This window comes from Volvox carteri, assembly GCF_000143455.1.
Source record: "Volvox carteri f. nagariensis unplaced genomic scaffold VOLCAscaffold_49, whole genome shotgun sequence".
NCBI lineage: Eukaryota > Viridiplantae > Chlorophyta > Chlorophyceae > Chlamydomonadales > Volvocaceae > Volvox > Volvox carteri.
Genome location: NW_003307592.1, coordinates 801,301 through 821,889, shown reverse-complemented (window position 1 = coordinate 821,889; position 20,589 = coordinate 801,301). Strand labels below are relative to the sequence as shown.

At 60.1% G+C, this 20,589-nt stretch overlaps 1 protein-coding gene across 1 annotated transcript; it reads right to left on the bottom strand.

Moving 5' to 3' along the window:
• Positions 1 to 1,395: 1,395 nt before the first annotated feature.
• Positions 1,396 to 10,075, bottom strand: VOLCADRAFT_96127 (uncharacterized protein; the record flags this gene model as incomplete). Its single annotated transcript, XM_002955155.1, has 11 exons — positions 1,396 to 1,584; positions 1,890 to 1,943; positions 1,981 to 2,310; positions 2,872 to 4,257; positions 4,778 to 4,884; positions 5,007 to 7,611; positions 7,967 to 8,043; positions 8,269 to 8,380; positions 8,908 to 9,068; positions 9,449 to 9,690; positions 9,975 to 10,075. The coding sequence occupies 11 exons, from the start codon at positions 10,073 to 10,075 to the stop codon at positions 1,396 to 1,398; spliced, it is 5,364 nt and encodes a 1,787-aa protein (XP_002955201.1).
• Between the last annotated feature and the right edge of the window lie 10,514 nt (positions 10,076 to 20,589).

The following is a 20,589-nucleotide window of genomic DNA, read 5'->3' as shown; positions in this document are numbered from 1 at the left end:
AAGTGGCAAAACCTGAGTTTCTGTGGTGGTGCGTGAGTCGCAGCAGGATCGCGCTGCTACCTTATGCGACATTTTGGAACAACCATAACTGATAACGGATATGGTTATTATCAATAAAAATATTTCAGAAACGTCGCAAGCGCCGCAACTGCCGAACGGAAGGAAATTTGTCATAACTTGCCGAACAACAAATGGCTTCTTCCGCCGTGCGCTCGTTCGCATATGTGCGCGCGCCTCCGCAATCTTCAATAATAAAAATAATGTATCCCTCCCAGGCGCCTCCCACCGTACAGTGTGCGTTTTCAAGTCTCGAATATGCTGTTCAGCCGCCTGCGAACCTTCTACTGCCGCCACTTTTCGCCTTGCCCCCAACTCTGCGCGAGTGCCTCACGTGTAGTGTGGGACTTTTGGACACCAAGGTCCCGTAAGGCGTGGCTGCCGCTATGGATGGTGGCTGTGTGGTCGTCGTGGTGGCAATTTAAATGCGCCGCTAGACCAGCGCGCGTGAGAATCTCCCCTCACCAGGGCACGCGCCTTATGGTTGGGTGCTGGTGCTGCGCGTCTGACTTAAAACAACTCTCTAGCTAGCATGTTTAGGACAGTAGAACTTAGAACGGACCTAAGCAGTAAAATTCAACGCGCTAAAATGTATCCTTCCAGGCATGCCTTGCCTCCCTGCCAAAAGCCCTTCGCACGCACGAGAATTTCCTTGGCGGCTAGCGGGCCTGCGCTAAAGGCATGTTAAGACATTAGGCCGCGGACGCAGAGGTCGTTGGGCATTCAAAGTTCCCTCTTCACCTCCACACTCCCGCTCTCTTCACTCTTACCCCTCACCACTCACCATTTTCCCTCTTTGCCTCTCTCAACCTCATCTCCTCTTCCTAGAAGCAGCAGCAGCAGCAGCAGCAGCTGTGGCAGCAGCATAATAGTTTCAGCTGCACCTATCGCTCATGCTCACTTCCCAAACATCCGCTCAAGACAAGCACGAGCACAAGCTCCGAAGAAATATTGAGACCTGAACCCAAAATTTAATTCACATGGAAAAATAAACACACCGAATCGCGCTCTCGTGGACACTCTACTGATTGGCCTGGCAAGGCCTCGTAAACGTTTATGCAATGCAATGGTATAATGCTATAACATATGTTGTACTCTTGCATAAATTTATTGCCTCTTTATTTCTGAAAAGTTTTTTCCGCTCAGCACTTTACGGACAGCAAAGCAGCTCGTGAGCAGCTAGATACAGCCTACCAGACCGAAAAACGGTCGATTTGTTTCCATTCATTCTTTTGCCTTCCACTTTCCCATCTGAAGGTCGCATAGACGGCCGCAGCACGGATTTATCGCATACCATTCGTACTGAGCGTAGTGCATGTACGAGAATAGTACTGGACATCATACACTCCGCACGCATGCAAACATGCCAACCCATCCTCCCGATCCACACTCCTCCCATCCGCACGACACCACCACCACCACCACCACCACCTGCATTCGACCAACAGCTGCAACTCTCACTCGCAACATGTCCACGGTCACGACCTCTAGCAGGCTCCAACCAAAGTGGGTTCCGGAGCAAACCCCCTGCTTCCCGGGGGAGAGATGAATTCTCATGGGAAGGTCGGGGGCGGTACGACACACGGCTAAAAAACCTTTCTACTCCGGAACGACAGCGATGGCGCGGGACGGCCCCGGGCGCTTCAAGTACGACATGGCATCCGCCGCCGCTGTCCTCATCCGCTCCCGTAGCTCACCGGCGTTCAGAGAAACGGACTTCCTGGGCAGCCGCCGGGTCGGGGCTTTGGCTGAACTCGAGTAGATAGGTTGAGTTTGACCTGCCGTACCCGCCGCTGCCGTACCTGACGCTGCCGTCCCTGACGCTACCGTACCTGCGGCCAGGGTCTGTGGTGGCCTTGGCAGTCCCGGCTGGTGTGGGGTAGTCGCTGGTGGTGGGAGGCAAGAGAAGGTTTGGTTCCTCACCGGGGGCAGCCGCCGTCGATTTCCACCGCTACCGCTGGCGGCGGCGGCTGCGCCGCCGTCAGCGGTTACCGCAGCCTTCGCCCCCGCTGCAGCCTGCATCATCGCGGCATGTGCGGCAGCTAGCGGCCCTGCACCACTGGCGCTCTGCACCCGGCTCCGAAATCCTGCATGAACCGCCACCGCCATCGGCCCCGCCGCAGCGGCAGCGGCGGCCGTACCGTCCCCAGATTCCTCGGCGTCAGTAGCTGTAGTGGCGGCCGCCGCGTCTCCGGACTGCAGTACGCCGCTGGTGGCCTTCCGTACCAGGGCCTCCCGGAGCCATGTCGAGATCTGCACGGATTTAGTTTCGGAGGACGTCCCGGCGGATGCTTAGGGAGAGTGGCGAGGTGGGAGATTTATTATTGGGGCTTTATTAATGTGATTTTGTTATATTATATGTAATAAATTATATATATTAATTAAAATAATATATAATAACTTTATCTATTTTTTGATCTATTTATATCATTATATTTTATTATTATGATGATATGTTGTTGTAGTAGTAGCAGTAGTAGTAGCAGAAGAGACGGCAGGAATGAAAAGGGTGGTTGATGGGATAAGGCCTGGAAAAAGGGGAGGCCGGAACGGTACGGCGGCGATACTTGGAAATGCAGCGTCGGGGAGAAGAGAGGAGGGTAACGGGCGAGAAAGGCTCGAGGGAGGAAAAATCTCTTTCTCGCGTCGCAAGAGCAAACCAATGAACCGAAGTGAAAGTATATTATTATTTTTTCAAAACATGCCTCCTGTTGGTGCCTCTATTACGACAAGATGAATCAGAATCAAATCTCATATTTTATCATCAATATCCGGAATTCTGCAACCCCGCGCCGTAATGCCGTACACACCTACCTCTCCGACAATTTGGTCCTGACGTGCCTGGGTCGCGCGTCGTACTACCCATGCGGGACCGGGCCGGCCGTCGTCAGGCTCCGCCGGTACGGCGGCGGCGGCGGCGGCGGCGGTGCCATGCTCATCGCGGGGCAAGCCACTCGCCAAGCCGGTTCCGATCATCACACCCCTCGCCTGCGCATTACCGCCGTCGGACGCATCGCCGCCGGTTCCGGTACCAGCGCCGCCAGCACCGGCAGCCGCAAGCGCCTCCACTGCCTCCAACAGCTTCTGGTCCACGGAAGACAAGGACCCGTGGGTCTGCACCAGCGCCGACCCATTCGTTCGTCGATTCCCAGACAAGCCGTCGTCCTCGGACCCACGGGCAGGCACTGGCGCCGGCCCATAGGCCCCTCTCGCCCCAGCAGCCGATGGTTCCGGCGCGCACGAGTCACCGGATCCACAAAGGGATTGCATGATGTCAATGTCGAACGGACCCTCCTCCGCCTCCACCTCCGCGTCGCCACCTTGGACTTTCGGCTGCGGCGTCGGTGGCGGCAGTGGCGGTGGCAGCCGGCAGCTGCCGCCGCCGCCAACGGCTCCTGTCGAATCTGTTGCAGCTACGGAGGCTTCCTTAGCATTCAGCTCGGGAAAAGGCGTACGGAGGCAGCTGGCGGCGGTGGAGGGTGGCGGCGTGGCGGCGGCGGCAGCGGCAGCCGCCGCTGTGGTGGCGGTGGCCGCGGCGCTGCTGCCGCCGGTGCTTTGCAGACGCGCATTATACACCACTGACATCTGGGGCCCTATCGGCAAGGGCGATGAAGCGGACAAGGAGTTGCGCAGTACACTGTCGGTGGCGGCGTTTGGAGCGTTGGCAGATACCGCTGTGGGTGGCGATGCTTTGGTGGTGCTTGTGCGCGAAACATCGGCGGCAGTGACGGCGGGGGCAGTGGCAGAGAAAGCTTCAGCCAGTTGGCATCGTGGAGAGTCTGTACCGGAAATTAGAGATGATCCGTTCGGCCTGCTCAACGGTAGCGGAAGCGCCGCCGCTGCCGCTGCCGCTGCCGTCGCCGTCGGCGTCCCAAGTGATCTAGGCGAGGCATCCGCGGCCATTCCGCGACGTGGCCGAAGGAAGGGGTCGTACTGAATCGGGAATGGTGCGATGTCGTCAATGCGCTCTCTGTACGGCAACCGAGCCGCCTCCGCTGCATCGCCGAGAAGGCCACCAAACGATTTACCGAGGCGGTCTCCACCACCGCCACCACCGCCGCCACCGTCCCCGCCGCCATACCCAGCCCTCAAAGCTTGCGGTACGATGCGAGGAGCGCTGACGGCCTTTTGGCTGCTGCCGCCGCCGCTGCCGCTGTGCTTCTCTGCCGCATTTGCGAAGAGCTTGGACCTCAGACCGGCCTGCATAGAAACATCACTTCCGCTGCAGCCGCCGCCGCCGCTGCAGTCAGCAGCCACAGACGGCAACGCTGCTCCTGCCGCCGCCACCGCCGCCGCCGACTGCTGTTGTTGCTGCTCATTGGCAAATTGAGGCCTTGCAAGCCTGCTGGCCGTGGAGAGCGTTGTGACGGCGTCCACAAAGCTGCTGGCGGCGCTGCAATTGCCGCTGAAGGGGACTGGCGAAGCGCCGCCGCCGCCGCCAGCAGCAGTCCCTAAGCTGCCTTTCCCGGCGACGCTTCGCGGCGAAGAAATTCGTGCCAAGAAGGCCTCTGTCGTGGCGGCGGCGCCCATGAGAGCAGCCTTCGCCGTCGGCGAGGCCTTTTCCCCTAAGTCAGCGGCGACGCCTACAGAGACCCTGTGGAGCGTTGCGAGCCGCTGTGAATGCACGGCCGCCGACGCCGCTGGCGGAGGTGACGGCATGCTGCGCAACGGCAGCGCCGTGGGCCCCGCCGCCACCGCCGCCGCGGAGTACAGACAGGACGTTGTTTGGCTGCGCCGCGGCGGCAGCCGCCGCCTCCTGGTTCCAGACGCGGCGGAAAGCCCGGTTGGCGGTCGCGATGAGCTTGAGGCGACCCCTATCGTACTCGCCTGTACGGCAGCCGTACCCGGGGCTGGCGGAGAAAGCCATATATGTTCCTCAGATTCAGAACCAGAATCATGAAGTTGGCGTTCCTCTATTGTCGTGAGCCTGTGCTTGCTCTCCTCCGCACCGTCGCCGTCGCCATCGCCGTCACCGCCACGCGCTTTCTCCTCTCCCTCCTCCGCCACTCCGGAACATGGGCTGATGTACAGCAACGGCGAATGCGGGCCAAGGCCGCTGGCGGAAGCCGTGGACGGCGCGACAGACGGGAAAATTTCCGTACTATCCGGCATTTTTAGACTCGTGAGAGCCGTCGAGTGCGGTTGTAGCTGTACGGCAGTAGCGGCGGCAGGGAGAGATTTATCGAAACGTGCTGATTGGGGACCGGCGCGTCCTGGGAAAGGTACGGCAGATGGATTGAGCAGATGCCAACGGAGAGCCGCCAACTGATGCTCTAGATCGGCAGGTGTGGGTGGTACGGCGGCGGCGGGGGTGCTGCCGCCGCTGCCGGCAGTGCAGCCCCATGCGGCCTGCTGCAGGGCCCGGCTACGCTGAGCAGACATCACGTCGCTTGTGGACATAGACCTCCGCGGCCCCGTACGCCTCCTGTTTGCTGTTGTGGAGGTGGTGGTGCCGCTCTGTCGCCCCGGTTGCTGCTGATAATGATGATGCCTGCGGCTGTTTGTCAGGTCGGCAGCAGCCGACTGATCTGAGGTGGCGGCGGCGGCGGCGGCGGCGCTGCCGCCGCTGCTGATGGCTTGTCCCAGCCGGCCCAGGGGCAGCAGCTTCAGCAACGGGAGGCTGGCGGCGCTATGACGTCCACGGCTGGCGGCAGCGGCAGCAGCGGCGGCGGCGGCGGCGGCAATGCCGCCGCTGCTGCGGCCGCCTGGCTGGGGCGAGGATGCTGGGATGTAGCATCTGTCCCACGCAAGCGGCCCTGAGGGGGGCCTTTTTCCATCCAGGCCTTGCATGTCGGAGGTGGCCGCAGCCGCACCTTCGGTGCCCGCCGTCGGCACTTCGAGCAGATCGGTGAACTGGCCAAAAGTGGTGTACTGGGATGTCGTACGGCCCTTTGTAGAAAGCTTATTCCCAGTTGGGTCAAGGAGCGCCGACGCCGTACCGCAGCTGGAACAACCAGCTGTGACGCCGCCGCCGCTGCCGCTGCCGCCGCTGCCGCCACTGCCGCGGCTGCATCCCGCGCCGCTGGCACCGTGAATGTACGGCAACACTGACATAGTGTGACGTCGACCCGGCGGCAGCCTGATCCGAGGAGAGCAGCTGCCGGCGCCTATCGCCGCCGCCGCCTCCGTCGAGTAACCTAGTTCCGGTGCGGTGGACCTATCGGCTGCGACGGCTGCGGTATCGTTGGCGGAGGCATGTACGGCGATGGACGGAGGCTGGGGCCGCACCGCCAAACCTAGCTGACCCAGGACGCCGCTACAGCTCGGGTTGAGGCAACCAGCGCCTGCGGCGGCGTCACTGCTACTGCCGAAGCCGCCAACGCCGCCGCTGGGGCTTCCAGGCTTCGTGCCGCGGTTCGCCTCTGAAACCACCCGTGACGCTGGCCACTGGTTCCAAGTACGACACGCAGTCGAGGCGGAGGCGGTGGCGGCGGTAGAGGTTGGCGGAGAAGCTGGCGGCGACCACTCCGAGGGGCCCCTCTGAGGCCCAAGCCCGCGCTCACTGGCAGCGGCTGCGGCGGTGCCATCGCAGGAGAGACGGTCAGGCAGCGGACACTGCTGCTGCTGCTGCCTAGCATTAGTGTCGTACACCGACGGGGCTCCTTTGCCATGGCCCACCCGTTGACCTTGCGGGAGAGGTACGAGTACTTGGTCCGACCAGAGCCCGTCGGTGCAGGCCGCCGCCGCCGCCGCCGGAGGTGAAAGGGCTGACCGCGTCCTGAGCTCAACGAGCCCCGTCAAATCGCCCAGCAGTTGCCTTACGTAATGTCCCTCGTGGGTGCGAGCCAGTGACCCACGGGTCGACATGAGCGGCGACACCAGGGCGGCCGCTCGCCAGGCCCTCTGCCGCGCCATGTCCTCGTGCATGTGTTGGGCTGTCGGCAGGTTCATTCGGGCGGTGAGGAGGGCCACCAGCCACTGGGCCTGGAGCTCCAGGACCAGCAGCGGAGTGGAGGCATGGGACTGCCAGCCCACAAAGCCCAGGCCAGGGACGTCGGGGTGTACGATGCCGCGGAAGAGCACCAGCTGATCGGAAAAGTCGCTTGCTGGCGGCGGCGGCGGCGGCGCTCCCCCTTCCCCCGGGATTGGCAGTGGCTGCTGCTGGTGGGAATCTCCCCGCTGGAGCAGTGCCTGGCGCAGGGAGGGCTCCAGGAAGGGCATGACCCGTGGGTCACGAAAACTGGGCGCCCAAAGCACCAGCTGGCAGTTTACCAGCTGGGCGCCAGCACCGGCGACTGTGACGGCGCCGGCGGCAGTAGCCGCCCCGTCACCAGCCCCGACCCCTGCCGTACTCAGCGAGCAGCTGCCGCCGCGGCCGCCACCGCCGCCGCCGCGGCCGCCACCGCCGCCGCCGCTGCCGAGTGATACGACCGCCGCCGCTCGTCCCTTGACGTACGCCCAGAAGCGACGCTTGGTGGGAGCTCGCAGCACTCGCCCCACGGGTCCCGGCGGCGGCAGGGAGGGGTGCGGCTGAAGTGCGGCGTGAAGTGCGCGGCGCCGGGCACCCTCGAGAAGTGAGACGCCGTCCACAACGGAGAGCAGACACCCTTCAACCTGTGCGACGGTGCATCACCAGGTTGCGTAACATCGTCGGTGTGAAATCCATCGGCGTAGAATTGCCAGGTGGACTACATAACAACGACCACAAACGGAGAGATAATCTATGCCATGAATAATTGTCATGTCGGACTGTCGTACAGTGCTTCGTACGACACAAGAGTTGTGGAATCGGGTGGAATACATAACCTTCATCATATCTTCCCCCCATGTATCCAGGAAACAAACACACATACAAAAAACACATGCGCACATACATACAGACAGAGATCCTCAGGACTTGATTCCCACTCCAAGCCGCACGTCTGTAACGCGCCAGGGACAGGGCCCCACACGGGGGCCCCGCACTTACCGGTTGCTCAACCAGCGTCACATCCCGACCCTCTCTCAGGAGCGCCAGTGCAGCCGCACAATCAAACGCCTCAGTGCCTGTACGGCATGGTTCCGGAGCACATGGTGGTTAGGCGGTTAGGGTAGTTGGGTCTTTAGGGTGTCGAACCAGCCTTGCGGGCATGTGGATATGTAACGGAATGCAAGAACGTGTAGAAAGAGATGGGGGGAAAGGGGAACACATAGCGAAACGGGTCTTGTTTTTTCTGTAATATTTTTCTTCCCTGCGGTGGGTCGCCTGCGGCTTGAATCCTGCTTACTCACCGTCGCCCACGACTGCGATGCCGCCGGCACCGCTGGCACCGCCACCAGCGGCCACATCAGCCAGGATGGCGCCACGGGAGTGAACCAGTCGTGCATGAGCGGGCAGCTGCACCTGCGGTTTCATTTTCCGTTGGTTTTCGGTTTCGGTTTCAGTTGTGGTGAGAGGGAGGAGAAGACGTTACAGCGACCTTGGGCGTCCCACGGCGGGGTCACACCGGGACACGAACATCTGAATCGGACTAGGTCCTCTCTAGCACTCTCTAGCAATATAATTATGTCTCCTGATTTTTCTTTTCCTTTTCATTCCACCGCTGGTTCTGCGCAGTGCAGGGCCAGGGTCATGCCGGATTGGAGATGTTCTTGGGTTGTCGATTGCGAGGCCCACAGATGGCACGCACGTGAGGTGGAGATGTATAAAAGAAGGCAGATAATATGAAAGCGGATATTCCCAGGTTCGCCGTAAAGGGCCTCAGCAGCAGCAGCAGCAGCAGCGGCGGTAGTCATAGCCAGGTGTTTGAGCAGATAGCGCAGTACAGTAGGGCAAGGCACCACTCGGCGCCAACCGCCTAGGCAGCACGCTGCCGCCATGCCCAAACCACACACCCCATCCCCTACATCGTCGGTGGCTTCACTCCTCACCTGTCCTAGGACTTTGGAATGGCGTGCTTCAGGCGGCAAGTCGTGGCCGGTACACAGCACCACAAAATTTGCGTGAGCCGAGAAGAGCTGCCCCGACGGGAGGTCCTCACAGATTGCGTGCCAGCGAATTTCCAAGCTGTCCGTTTTATTAGTCAAATGTACTAGCCGGCAACGCAGGCGTATATGGCCGATGAGGTCGTGGTGGGCGGAAAAGGCCGTCAAGTACGAGCTCACATCTTTTACCTGCAAATTCCAAGTATATTTTAGCTCATATAATTTGCGAAGCTACTGCTGCGCTGAAACTTCAAGCCTTCAGAAGCGCCCGCCCAGCTTTCTGAAATAAGAAACGCAGTTTGTGTTTCAAAGTCTAGCACCCTACCGATGGATTGTGTGGTAAACGTGTCTTGAAGCTGGGGTCCGATAACGTTTGCGCCACCGGCGCACCTGCTAAACCGGCGAATTGAGGATTAAACTGTTAACCTAACCAGTTGCACGACGCGACTTAGGGAAACTGGGCTAACAACCATACATAGATTCTTACCAATTAAAGCTTCTTTCGGAGCTTTGTTAGACCAGCCGCCAACATGAGGCTCTTGCTCCAAAACAACTACGTCGCATCCTGAAGCAAGGCAGGCCGCAGCGACGGTAAGGCCGGACGCTCCTGCACCCACAACTAGCACCTCTGTGCTAAACTTATGCTGGAAGGGACCCAAAGTCATGTGAAACGGGTTAAGTATCCTAAAGTTTTTGTTTCCAGGGCTTTCCTTGAACTTCGCCGCACGTCTATGTCAGCCCGCAGGTAGCACAGTCACAATGCGATGGTAGGAGTCCCTTTCACTGCAGTGATGTAGTTCAAGAAAGATTACCAAACTTGTACTTCGGGCGTCGTCCGTACAGGATGTTAACTGGTCAGGCAGGGGCGTAAGCCCCAACATTGCGTTTACTTGTCTCATCTGGGTGGTTGTTGTCTAAATTGTATATTAGTCTCTAGTGCAGTGCACGGCCAGCTGGCCCGATGGCTCTACTCTTAGTGAGTCTGGAGCCCACTGTAACAACCACACACACACATGTCGTTGTTCGGAGCTACAATTGTTGAACATAGTGCTGTAATACGGATGCAGTAATACGGGTCGCATTTTTTCATATCCTGCATCATGACATTCGACATTATGTAGAAATTGAGCTATGATAACGAGTTATGGCGAAGTTTCTTAACGGGCGATGTTCTGGCGATGTTCTGGCGATGTTCTTAACCGGCTTCCTGCGCCAAGACTGCATGCTCGCGTAAGCAGCTTCGAATCTCCCCAAGCTGAGGCTGAATGAACTGAACTGCACATGAATCCATTTCGTTCTTCTGCACCTTTTGATCCAATAATACGCACCCTACTATACGCACCCTACTATTGCACGGCGGCCTCAGTCGGTCTACGTATGGTATGGCTGCCGCTGCTGCTCCTCCCTGCTAGACGACTAGAGCATCCTCTTACCTCATGCACCGCTACGCAGTACTCGCAACCCACCGCCACAACCATTACTACCACCACTATTACTACTACCACCATCATTACTACCACCACCACCTTGACAGTGCGTCACGCGACGCGCGCAGGTCCCCCCCTCTTGCCTCGCGTTGCCCGTAACTCCAACATTACATCCTCTCGTCGCTTATCACAAAATCATCCTGGCAAGGCTAGACCATCCGTCATTGCAAACTTAAACATTGGCAGCCTTTTGCACCTGTTTTCGTATCCCGTTACTTGTCGTACCATACATCACCTTGTGCGGGCGGCCCCGCTTCTCCCGCCCTGGGGTTGATGCCAGCCTGCCTGCCTGCTAAGCCTGCCTTTGCCTCTGCCTGCCTGCATGCATGCTGCGTTGGCAAGAAACATTTCCTACATGCAAATGGTTATATTAAATTTGCACTCCTGGGGCTTACTCTAGCCTTGTACGGTCCAGCCGTACGCACCAACGGCATCCAACCCAGTACGCTCTCGGCAAATACACAGAAACCTTGGCTTTCTCCCATATAACTCAGAAAACCTACAGTTTTACCTGCACAAATTAATGATATAGTCTTACTTTTGCTAGGATTAATCATGCTCTAACTGGAATTCCCTCAAGTTTTCTGGCTTTTCTCTCATTTCTCTCAATTTTGATCAGCGATTTTTGCCAGCCATTAGGATTAGTATAATAGGTATCTTCATGCCTAATCTTGGACCTTAAGATTCATAATATCTACGCCAAAAAAGGAAGAAATTATCCTTACAGGTCTGTTCAAAGCATTTCCTTGAATATATTCCTCCCATGATGTGTGAAACAGGGGGGTTATATCTTCACCCGTGGCAGCTACCCTGCGAAACCCTGCCTTCCACGGTATTTCGGGGCACCCTCATCCAGTCACCCTAGTCAACTTCTCAGTGGATCGCTCAGGTTCCGCACTCACCACCAGCATCCAACGGAATCTGCCGGGTCGACAGCAGCCCAACACTAATACTGGTCGGCTCGTAGGTTAAATTTATACCAGGTCACCACCGTCCATCAACTAGGGGCGCTATACCCTCCGCCCTGACAGGTCTCGATCCCGGGATCTCCGGGGGGCAATGGTTGCGCGAAGGCAGAATCAACCGCCTTGGACTTGCAGTTTGTATGGCGTAGTGCAGTGTGGTAATGGTAGATGGTGTTGCACGGTGTTCAATCCTATGTTGTCAATACAAATGTGTTCAATCGGCCCAGAAGCCTCCACTCTGTAACAGCAGCAACAACAACAACAACAATAACAACAACAACAATAACAATAACAGCATGTGTGGCTGTGTTTCGGCCCCGGTCAGGGCCCCCGGTGCTCGTCCTTTCTCGGGGTGAGAAGCCCACAGTGTAACACCCCCCGTCAACAACATACATGTACCTTACTACGTCCTTGCTTTTGCAAGCCTTGCCACACCTACTCTCCCCCCCACCGAACGATATTGGAAATATGGGCATAACAGACACAGCACCGCCGGCGATCTGTTCACGAGTCCACTGTAATAACCCATCATACATCATAACACGCAGACATACACACATACATACATGCATACGCATACGCTTACATAAGGAAAAAAAGAAGAACGAAAGGAAAAGGAAAGATTGTTCTGGGACCATGAACTGCGGAGAAGCATGTGTTAAGGGATCTCGCGATAAGGGTTGGGGGTCATCGCTCCCTTAGCCGCAGAAACGTATATGTTGTTCCGGACAAAGGCAGCCGCCGCTGGGGTCCTCGCGCGCTCCGCTTCGCCTAGCTATCTACCGAAACCCTCCCCTGTGCTTCGAACCGCCCCAACGCGCACATTTCGAGCTGTGCACTTGGTAACACCCTGTCGTACACCCATGTACGAAACGAAGTATGAAGTACGCCCGTCCGACAGAATGAATCCTTTACGAGCTGATGTACGGTGGACTCATCTGGCAAGACCGTGTCCTCACTGATGAATTCTCGTCTATTGCCCGAAGCCATCCTCTGCTGCCAGCCTGACATCGCATGAATGCATACTCCCGCACCCACGCACTCACTTAACCACGGGGATCGATACTCCGCCAGCGGCAGCTTGCGCCCGTGCAAGAGATCGATCGCGAGAGATTAAGAGAAGGCAAGTGTGCCGAGAGAGTGCGAGAGCGCGGGCGAGAAACAAAATACATATATTCGCATGGCAACTAACTCATATAGAAATAATCCTTATGTACAGATATGTATAGATAGATGTGCCTAGCAGGTGTGTCAGAGCATTGTTGAACAGCTCATTATACGAGATAACGCTACACCTCCGAGTGCGCGCACCTACATAGCCACATAGCCACATATCCCTCCTCGAGCGGCGAGAAGCTGGTTCAAAAACATGTGCAAACATGCTAGCAAGCCTGCAGCAGGCACTATCATCGCATACGTACGGCCAGTACGTAAAACGCGCACGTACGCACTTGCTGCATTTGCAGCTGCGGCGTATCGATGTATTTATCATCTACACGCCCACGCGCACGCGCACGCCCTCCCCTGCCCGCCGAACTGCTTGGGGACGAGGATTAATAAGCAGGTTTATAAGTATTGTACGAGGTATGTGACCAAGTAGCTAAGGTGCAAGGTCGTAGCTTTTGCTTTCCACAACAGCATAGAAGTTACTATCTCGCCTATGCCGCCAGCTTATTAGCAGCGCAACTGGCTACGTTGCCCAGCTAGCTTGCTTGCTTATCGGCAAGTTGTGAAACCACGGCGGGCCTGGATCTTGCATCAGATTGAAACATAAACCTGGACCTAGGCCTGGATCTGGGATCTGGATCTGGGTGTAGATCCAAATCTGGAGCTATATAGGGTCTGGTGCACATACGTTGCCGTCGTCGACGGCACAGCAGCCAGGGGAGGCCGGACATACATATCATATGACGTCAACTCCCCATTGACGCCGCCGGAGGCAAAGTAGCAGTAACAATAGCGGCTAGCTCCGCCTCCGCCTCCGCCTCCGCCTCCGCCTCCGCCTCCGCCTCCGCCTCCGCCTCCGCCTCCGCCTCCGCCTCCGCCTCCGCCTCCGCCTCCGCCTCCGCCTCCGCCTCCGCCTCCGCCTCCGCCTCCGCCTGAAGCTGTGCCCCCACCGACTGCACCTTGCCGCTTTGAGCCTGTGCCTTGCGCTCTAGAGCCGCTCGCAACCAGGAGGAAATCTGAAAGGCATATACATACATACGAACAACGCCGTACTGTAGTAGATGGTACACAGTACGGCTCACACAACAACTACAAATACGCGCAAAGCGCTTGACCAGCATCTCGGGAAGCCTTTTCAGCGGCCAGCTACTACACGTACTTACCTCCCCAACGAGGCGATCCTGTCGTTCTTGAACTTCCCTTCGAACCGCCGAGGCCGGACCCTGGGACGCCCCCTCCGGCATTGGGCTCCTGGACCTCTTGCCCGTCATCGTTGCTGACCACGACGGCACTCCATCCCCGCCGACGCCGACACCGACGCCGATTTCGCTGCCGTCGCCGTCGCCCTCGCCCTCGGCCTCGCCGTCGCTCCCAAGCACGATTCCGCCGTCGGTGTCGCGGCTTTGTTGCGGCCACACGGCCCCTCCTCCACCGAACGCCATGACGGGGCTCCGGCTGCCGAGCATGAAGATCCCTGCACCCGAGCCGCCTGTCACCGCCCGCCCAGATACCTCCAAGCCCGATGTTGGTCTCCCGGCTTCCGGGTCCCTGTTGTATTGCCGGTCCTGCTGCAGGTACTGGTAATGACGACGGCGGCCAAGGCTGCTATGGTCGCTGCCGTCGATCGTCTCTCTCCGGCTGCGGAAAGGGGAGCGGAGTTTAAGCTTGGAGAGGAGAGGCGCTGAAGCGCCGGAGACGGCGCCGGCGGGGTCGGCTGGAGCAACGGGAGCAGCAGCCGCCGCCGCGGCAGCGGCGGCGGCGGCGGCGGCAGGCTGTAGCGGAGCCGAGTTGCGTGTGCACGACCAGGTAGCGGCCTCCATGAGCGCCTCGTTGACGTCGACGGGACTGTAGCAGTGGCTGTAGCTGTAGCTGCCATTGGTGGAATTGTAACGAGGGAAGGAACCACCGCCGTTCGGTGAGCCGACGATTACACTGGCGGCGGCACGGCGTAGCCACATGGGGTGGTCCATTTGAAAGGACGTCGCGCTTCTGCGGGAGGCGTACGGCAGCTCGTTAGGGTGAGATTGTAGTACCGGTGAGAACCTGGCGGCGGTTGTAAGAGTGGCGAGAATCTTAGATTCCTCTGGCGGCTCCGCTGGTTACTTTCCCGCGGCTCGCCTTAAGTTACAACACGCTTGTGTGAAAGCAGTTGACCGTTGCAGCTGCGTTGGTTAGCGCTACAGTAGCCGTGTACACTGTACTCCTACAGCGAACCTACCGTTTCATCTGGTCCACTTCCACGCTGCTAGCTTGGCGGCTGGCGGGCGCCCAGGGGGGTGTCGCCCAGCGCCGGCGGGCTGGCGCTGCCTCAGCTGACGTCGCCACCGCCGCGGCCGCCGCCGCAGGCAGCGGCTGTGGCAGCGGCTCAGATTTGCTCACCTCATGGCTATCAACTGGAGCTACTGCTGCCGCTGCGGCTGCTGCTGCTGCCTGAAAAGCCGCCGTTAGCAGACCTGTTGCTGTCCCTCTCGCCACCGCCACATCAGCAGTCGCCGCCGCCGCGGCTTTCGACGGGTCCCCCATCTTCCCCCACGGGGTCCACGCCGGCCGTAGCGACGGCGGCGGAGGCAGCAGGGACGCCGGCGACGGCAGATTCAGCCGGAATAGCGGTGACCAGGACTGTCTTGACCGAGGCGGCTGTAAGAGTTGTAATGACGATGTTTGTGGCGACGGAGGATGATTGGCCTGGGCAACTCCGTCGTTGGACTTTCTATGGTCGCCGCTGGCGGTGCCGCTGGCAGCGGAGCCGCCATCATTGCGGCCGCCGCCGCCGCCGCCGCCGGCGCGGCCAAGGATCTCGGGGCTGCGGGGTTCACCTCCGCCTCCGATTCCACTTCCGCTCGTACGCATGGACGGCACGTGCACCGATCGTCGCAGAGTCAGCATCAGATCCATATCGAAGTAGCTGCCGTACCCAAGCTCGCCGATGCTACCGCTGCTACCGCCGCCGCCGTTACCACCGTCGTCGGCGCCGCCGTCCCTGTTGCAGCCGCCATCGGCGCCATTGCCCAAGCCGCTGCCTTTCGCATGCTGTGCTGAATCGACTCTGAGAAGGACACCAGGCATCAGCCGTGGAAATTCCGGCAGAAGCGGCGGCGGCGGCTGCAGCGGCGGCACGCCCGACGGTGCACCCGCCGGCGAAAGCCTCTCGGGCGTGCGTGGGAACACCACGGCTGCTGCCGCGGCGGCAGCGGCGACGGATGATGCTGCACTGGCAGAAGGCTGCATTGACGTCGCGTCTTCTTCCGAGGGTAGAACGACGACGCTTTGGCTCAATTCGCCATCCGGGGAAGCCGATGAGATGCTGGCGGCAGCGGTTCCCTTTGCAGCGGCAACGGCAACCCTTGCGACGGCGAGATCCGTGTCGTCGTTGTGGCCATCGGTGGCGGCGCTCCGGAACCGCTCTCTTTCGCCTAGCCCCATTGCGGTGTGCTGGAAAGGTGCGGCTGCGGCGGACTGGTCCTCTTCCCGCAGATACCTGCCGTACCTGTCGTATCCTGACGGCCCTGACGGCGGCCACCCTGGTGCAGCCGCCGCAGCTGCAGCCGCCACTGGCGCCGCCGCGACGTCGGGCGGCGGCCACGTTGGGTCCTGATGCGCGACCTCTCCTGACACCCCTTTCTCGTACGCTGCCGTACTCGCACTGTTATCCGCCTTGGCCTCTGCCAAATCTAGTATCGACAACGGCACCCGGGGGGATGCGATTGCCGGCGTCGCGACCTCTGTGCGAGCTGTAGCCGCAGCGGCAGCGGCAGCGGCAGCTTCGTCGGCTGCAACAGCAAGTTGTCCGGCGTGCAAGCCCGTAGCTATATCTGTATCGTCCAACGTCTCGCCTTCCAGAAATCCTGCGTCAAGCATGGGCCGATGGGGGGCCAAGTAGGGCCGCCAGAGGAGGCGTCTCCGTGCCGACCGCAAGTCGCCGCCGCCGCCAGCTGTCGCCTCCGCCGGTGCTTCCTCGCTGCCGCCATTATGCTGCACCGGCGGCAGTGGTGTGACGTACAGTACGGAACTCCCAGCGCAGCCGCCATCGTCCGAAAGAAGGTCAACCAGTGTACTGATGTCCACGCCAGTCGACTGTGAAAGCCGGCGCAGTCGTGCCGACAGCTCAGACTCCCGTACATCCGCGCCGCCAACGCCGCCGCCGTTGACGTGGCGATCGCCGTGAAGGTAGGTGCTGCTGCCGCCGCCGCCGCCAAACCCGCCGGCGCTGCTACATCCAGGGGAAATCGTGGGCTGTAGCGGCGCCCCAGCGACGAGCATGGTGGCGGAATCGCTGCCACGGTGGTGGCGGCCGCCGTGCATGGCCGTGTTCGTGTCAGGTCTCCCGGCACCTGCGCGATGTATCTGCGCTGCCGTACTCATGCGGTAGTACGACGCTGACAGCGCCCGCTGGCGGCGGTGACGGGCACCACCGCAGCTGCCACCGCCGCTGGCATCGCCGCCACCGCTCCCGCTTCTGACTCCTGCACCGCCGCCAACGGCCCCGGAGTTCGAGCTGCTCGTGCGGGCGGCAAAGTTATGGGCTGCACGACTGAGCTTGTCCTGCAAGTACGGCGCCAACGGCGGTGATGGGACGTGCATCACCACGCGGAAAGCTCCCGCCGCTGCTGTTGCACCGCCAGCAGCCGAACAGCGGCCGGCGGCGGAGCCTCCGCCGCCGCCGAAGCCCATGCTGGCTGCGGAAGATGCCGATGTACGGCGATTCAAATGACCACAAGACGCCCGGCCGCTGCTGAATGAGTTACGCGAGCCTGCCGACAAGTGCAAGTGCTGGGCCGCGGTTGCAGCTCCCGCCGGCGGCGGCGGCGATGACGACGCCAGCGCGGGCACCTGAGCTGCCGCCATCGCCGCCGCCGCCGTCGCCAGGGGCGACGTCAAGCTCACCCCGCTGAAGCGCCGCGACAGCTGCCTGCCCAACCAAGTTAAAAAGCGGCCTCTTACGGACACAACGCCGCCGCCGCCGCCACTGTTATGTTCGTTGTAGGCATGGGCTGTGTTTCCGTCACAAGCTATTTGTGACGTCTCCGGCTCGAGCGGAACACAATGCCCAGGGCGCATCTTGGCTGCCCGTGCGCGGCCGGATTCTCGCTCATGTGTCGAATGCCACAGTTGGTGCTGCTGCTGCTGATGATGATGATGATGGGTCCCGGTGCTGGTCGCGCTGCCGCGTGGCTCTCCGCTTGAATTGCGGCGGAAGGAGACGGCTGGCCTGGCGGCACCGTGCTGCGAGGCGGGTGGCGTGGCGGGCGCTGGAGGATTGTCGTACAACTCGTCGGAAAGACGCATACCCCCCGCCATTGTTGCCTGAGTCAGCGCACGTGAGCGAGATGCATCAATACCAGTACTTAGACCGCAGCCGTCACCAGCAGCGGCGGTGCTGGCGGCGTTGGCAGCGGCAGCGGCTCCTCCAAAACATCCTCCGAAAGCACCTCGCCGTCGTCGGCGGACGCTGCACGCGACGGCTTCCCGATCTCCTAACAGAGGCCGAGCCGAGGCGTAACCCGGTCCCGGCTCCCAACGCTGCGTCCTGAGCTCCACGAGCCCCGTCAAATCGCCCAGCAGTTGCCTTACGTAATGTCCCTCGTGGGTGCGAGCCAGTGACCCACGGGTCGACATGAGCGGCGACACCAGGGCGGCCGCCCGCCAGGCCCTCTGCCGCGCCATGTCCTCGTGCATGTGTTGGGCTGTCGGCAGGTTCATTCGGGCGGTGAGGAGGGCCACCAGCCACTGGGCCTGGAGCTCCAGGACCAGCAGCGGAGTGGAGGCATGGGACTGCCAGCCCACAAAGCCCAGGCCAGGGACGTCGGGGTGTACGATGCCGCGGAAGAGCACCAGCTGATCGGAAAAGTCGCTTGCTGGCGGCGGCGGCGGCGGCGCTCCCCCTTCCCCGGGGATTGGCAGTGGCTGCTGCTGGAGCAGTGCCTGGCGCAGGGAGGGCTCCAGGAAGGGCATGACCCGTGGGTCACGAAAACTGGGCGCCCAAAGCACAATTTGGCGGTTTGCTGCGTCGGTATAAGCGGTGGATGGGGGCCCCCCCCCGCCACCGCCGCCGCCGCTGCCGAGTGATACGACCGCCGCCGCTCGTCCCTTGACGTACGCCCAGAAGCGACGCTTGGTGGGAGCTCGCAGCACTCGCCCCACGGGTCCCGGCGGCGGCAGGGAGGGGTGCGGCTGAAGTGCGGCGTGAAGTGCGCGGCGCCGGGCACCCGCGAGAAGTGAGACGCCGTCAACTTGCTTAGCACATGGCGTGATCAGACAGGCGGCGGCGCTGCCGGAGCCTGGTGAGGTGCTGGTGACGAGCTCAACGCCACGTCCCTGCCGTAGCAGCGCTAGAGCTGATGCGCAATCTATCGCGGCATTGCCTGGGGAGTGGGGCATCGGATGGAACAAGGACGATGGGGGGACGATGGGGGTTAGGTATATGCACAACGGGTTCATCTACAAATCGGAAGTGGAAAGGTAATGCTGAGGGAGCGGCAGCGTTTGCGATGTGCGAAAGAGGCTACAACAATATAAACCAAAGCCAGACAGGTTCACGGGTATTTCCTTCCAATGACATCCCGACTATTTCGGTAAGGACGAAATGTGTATGTGCATGTGCGTGCGCTATGCGTGTGTACTATGTGTGTGTATGTGTGCATGTATGTGTGTCCGTGTGCGTGGCGGCAAGAACAGCAACACGAATGACGGCCCCCACGGCCTCCAAGGTCATGTGACCTGCAGGCTCCCGGCCGGTACTCCGGCGGGCGCTGCATGAACGTGCTGCACGTGTACGGCATCTAAAAGGTATGGAAGGGAGATCCTGCCCTCAAAATCGAGCATTGAGTACGGCAAGTACGGCACGACGTGATCCCTTCCACAAACCCACCATCGCCGAGGACGGTCAGTACGGAGGCGGCCGGCTCAGAAACCATATCGTCCGCGGCTGCTTCGCAGGCGTGCATCACCACAGCGCCAGCACTAGCACTAGCACCGGCACTGGCGCCACCAGGACCCTGCCCGGATAGGGGGGGACCACCATTAAGTTAAGGGCCTTTCCAAGGCGCTGACCAATTTTACTAGTCTTGTATCCCAGGCAGGCAAGGCGGTGGAGGGAGAAGAGTCTACAGCAGCAGTGTCCGCGCACTAAGTACCGTGCCGTGCCATGCTCACGGGTGCGGGTACGTAAAGGGGGGTTTTACAAGGCCTCAAGCGGGCATCTGTTTCAGCCGCACGCATGAAAACGGGGATTTCACCGCCGGACACTAAAACGAGTTGCCGCGGTAGAGGGGGGAGCGGCGGCTGGCTGGCTGGCTGGCTGGCTGGCACGGTGCCGGACTGAGACAGCTGCTCCGCATGCGGCTGCTGCTGTTCCTACCCGTCGCCTACCTCATGTAACCCCGCTCGGGCAGCAAACAGCCGTCCTAGGCACCCGACATGTACCACAACCAGCCCATCCCAAATCTGTCCTGTGGTTTACTCTTTCTTATTCCCGCATGTCGCCTATCCCAGGCATGGCAAATGTTCCTTTGTTTCATCCCCCGTCGCCTTTAAACAAACATTTTAAGGCCCACTGTGATCTTCCTTCTACTTGTTATCCGTGTCTTTGTCAAGTACTCGCGTGTCTAGCGGCTCCTCATAGGTACCTGGAGAATATCGGGGATGAGCTGAGAGCTGGCCCCTTCTGGCAGCTCGTGTCCGGTGCACAGAACCACAAAATCCGCGACCGCCTGGCATCGCTTCCCGAGCGTAAGGTCATGGAAGACGACAATCGAGCGGCCGCTGGTGGGGTCGAAGCTTAGGCGAGTTGCCCGGCAGGAATGACGCACGTGATCCGTAATGTTGTAGTAAGCCGCGTATGCTGCCAGGTATAGTCGCACATCTTGGGCCTGCGTGCACAGGTCCCGATGAAAAGTTGGTATTCAGGATGAAATTTTGTAGAATGAAAGTAATTGTGCTGCAGGGCTTGGGCATGCGTTGGGTGCGTGGTCTGAAAAGCTTTTGTAATCTGTTGTAATCGAAGCGGCGAG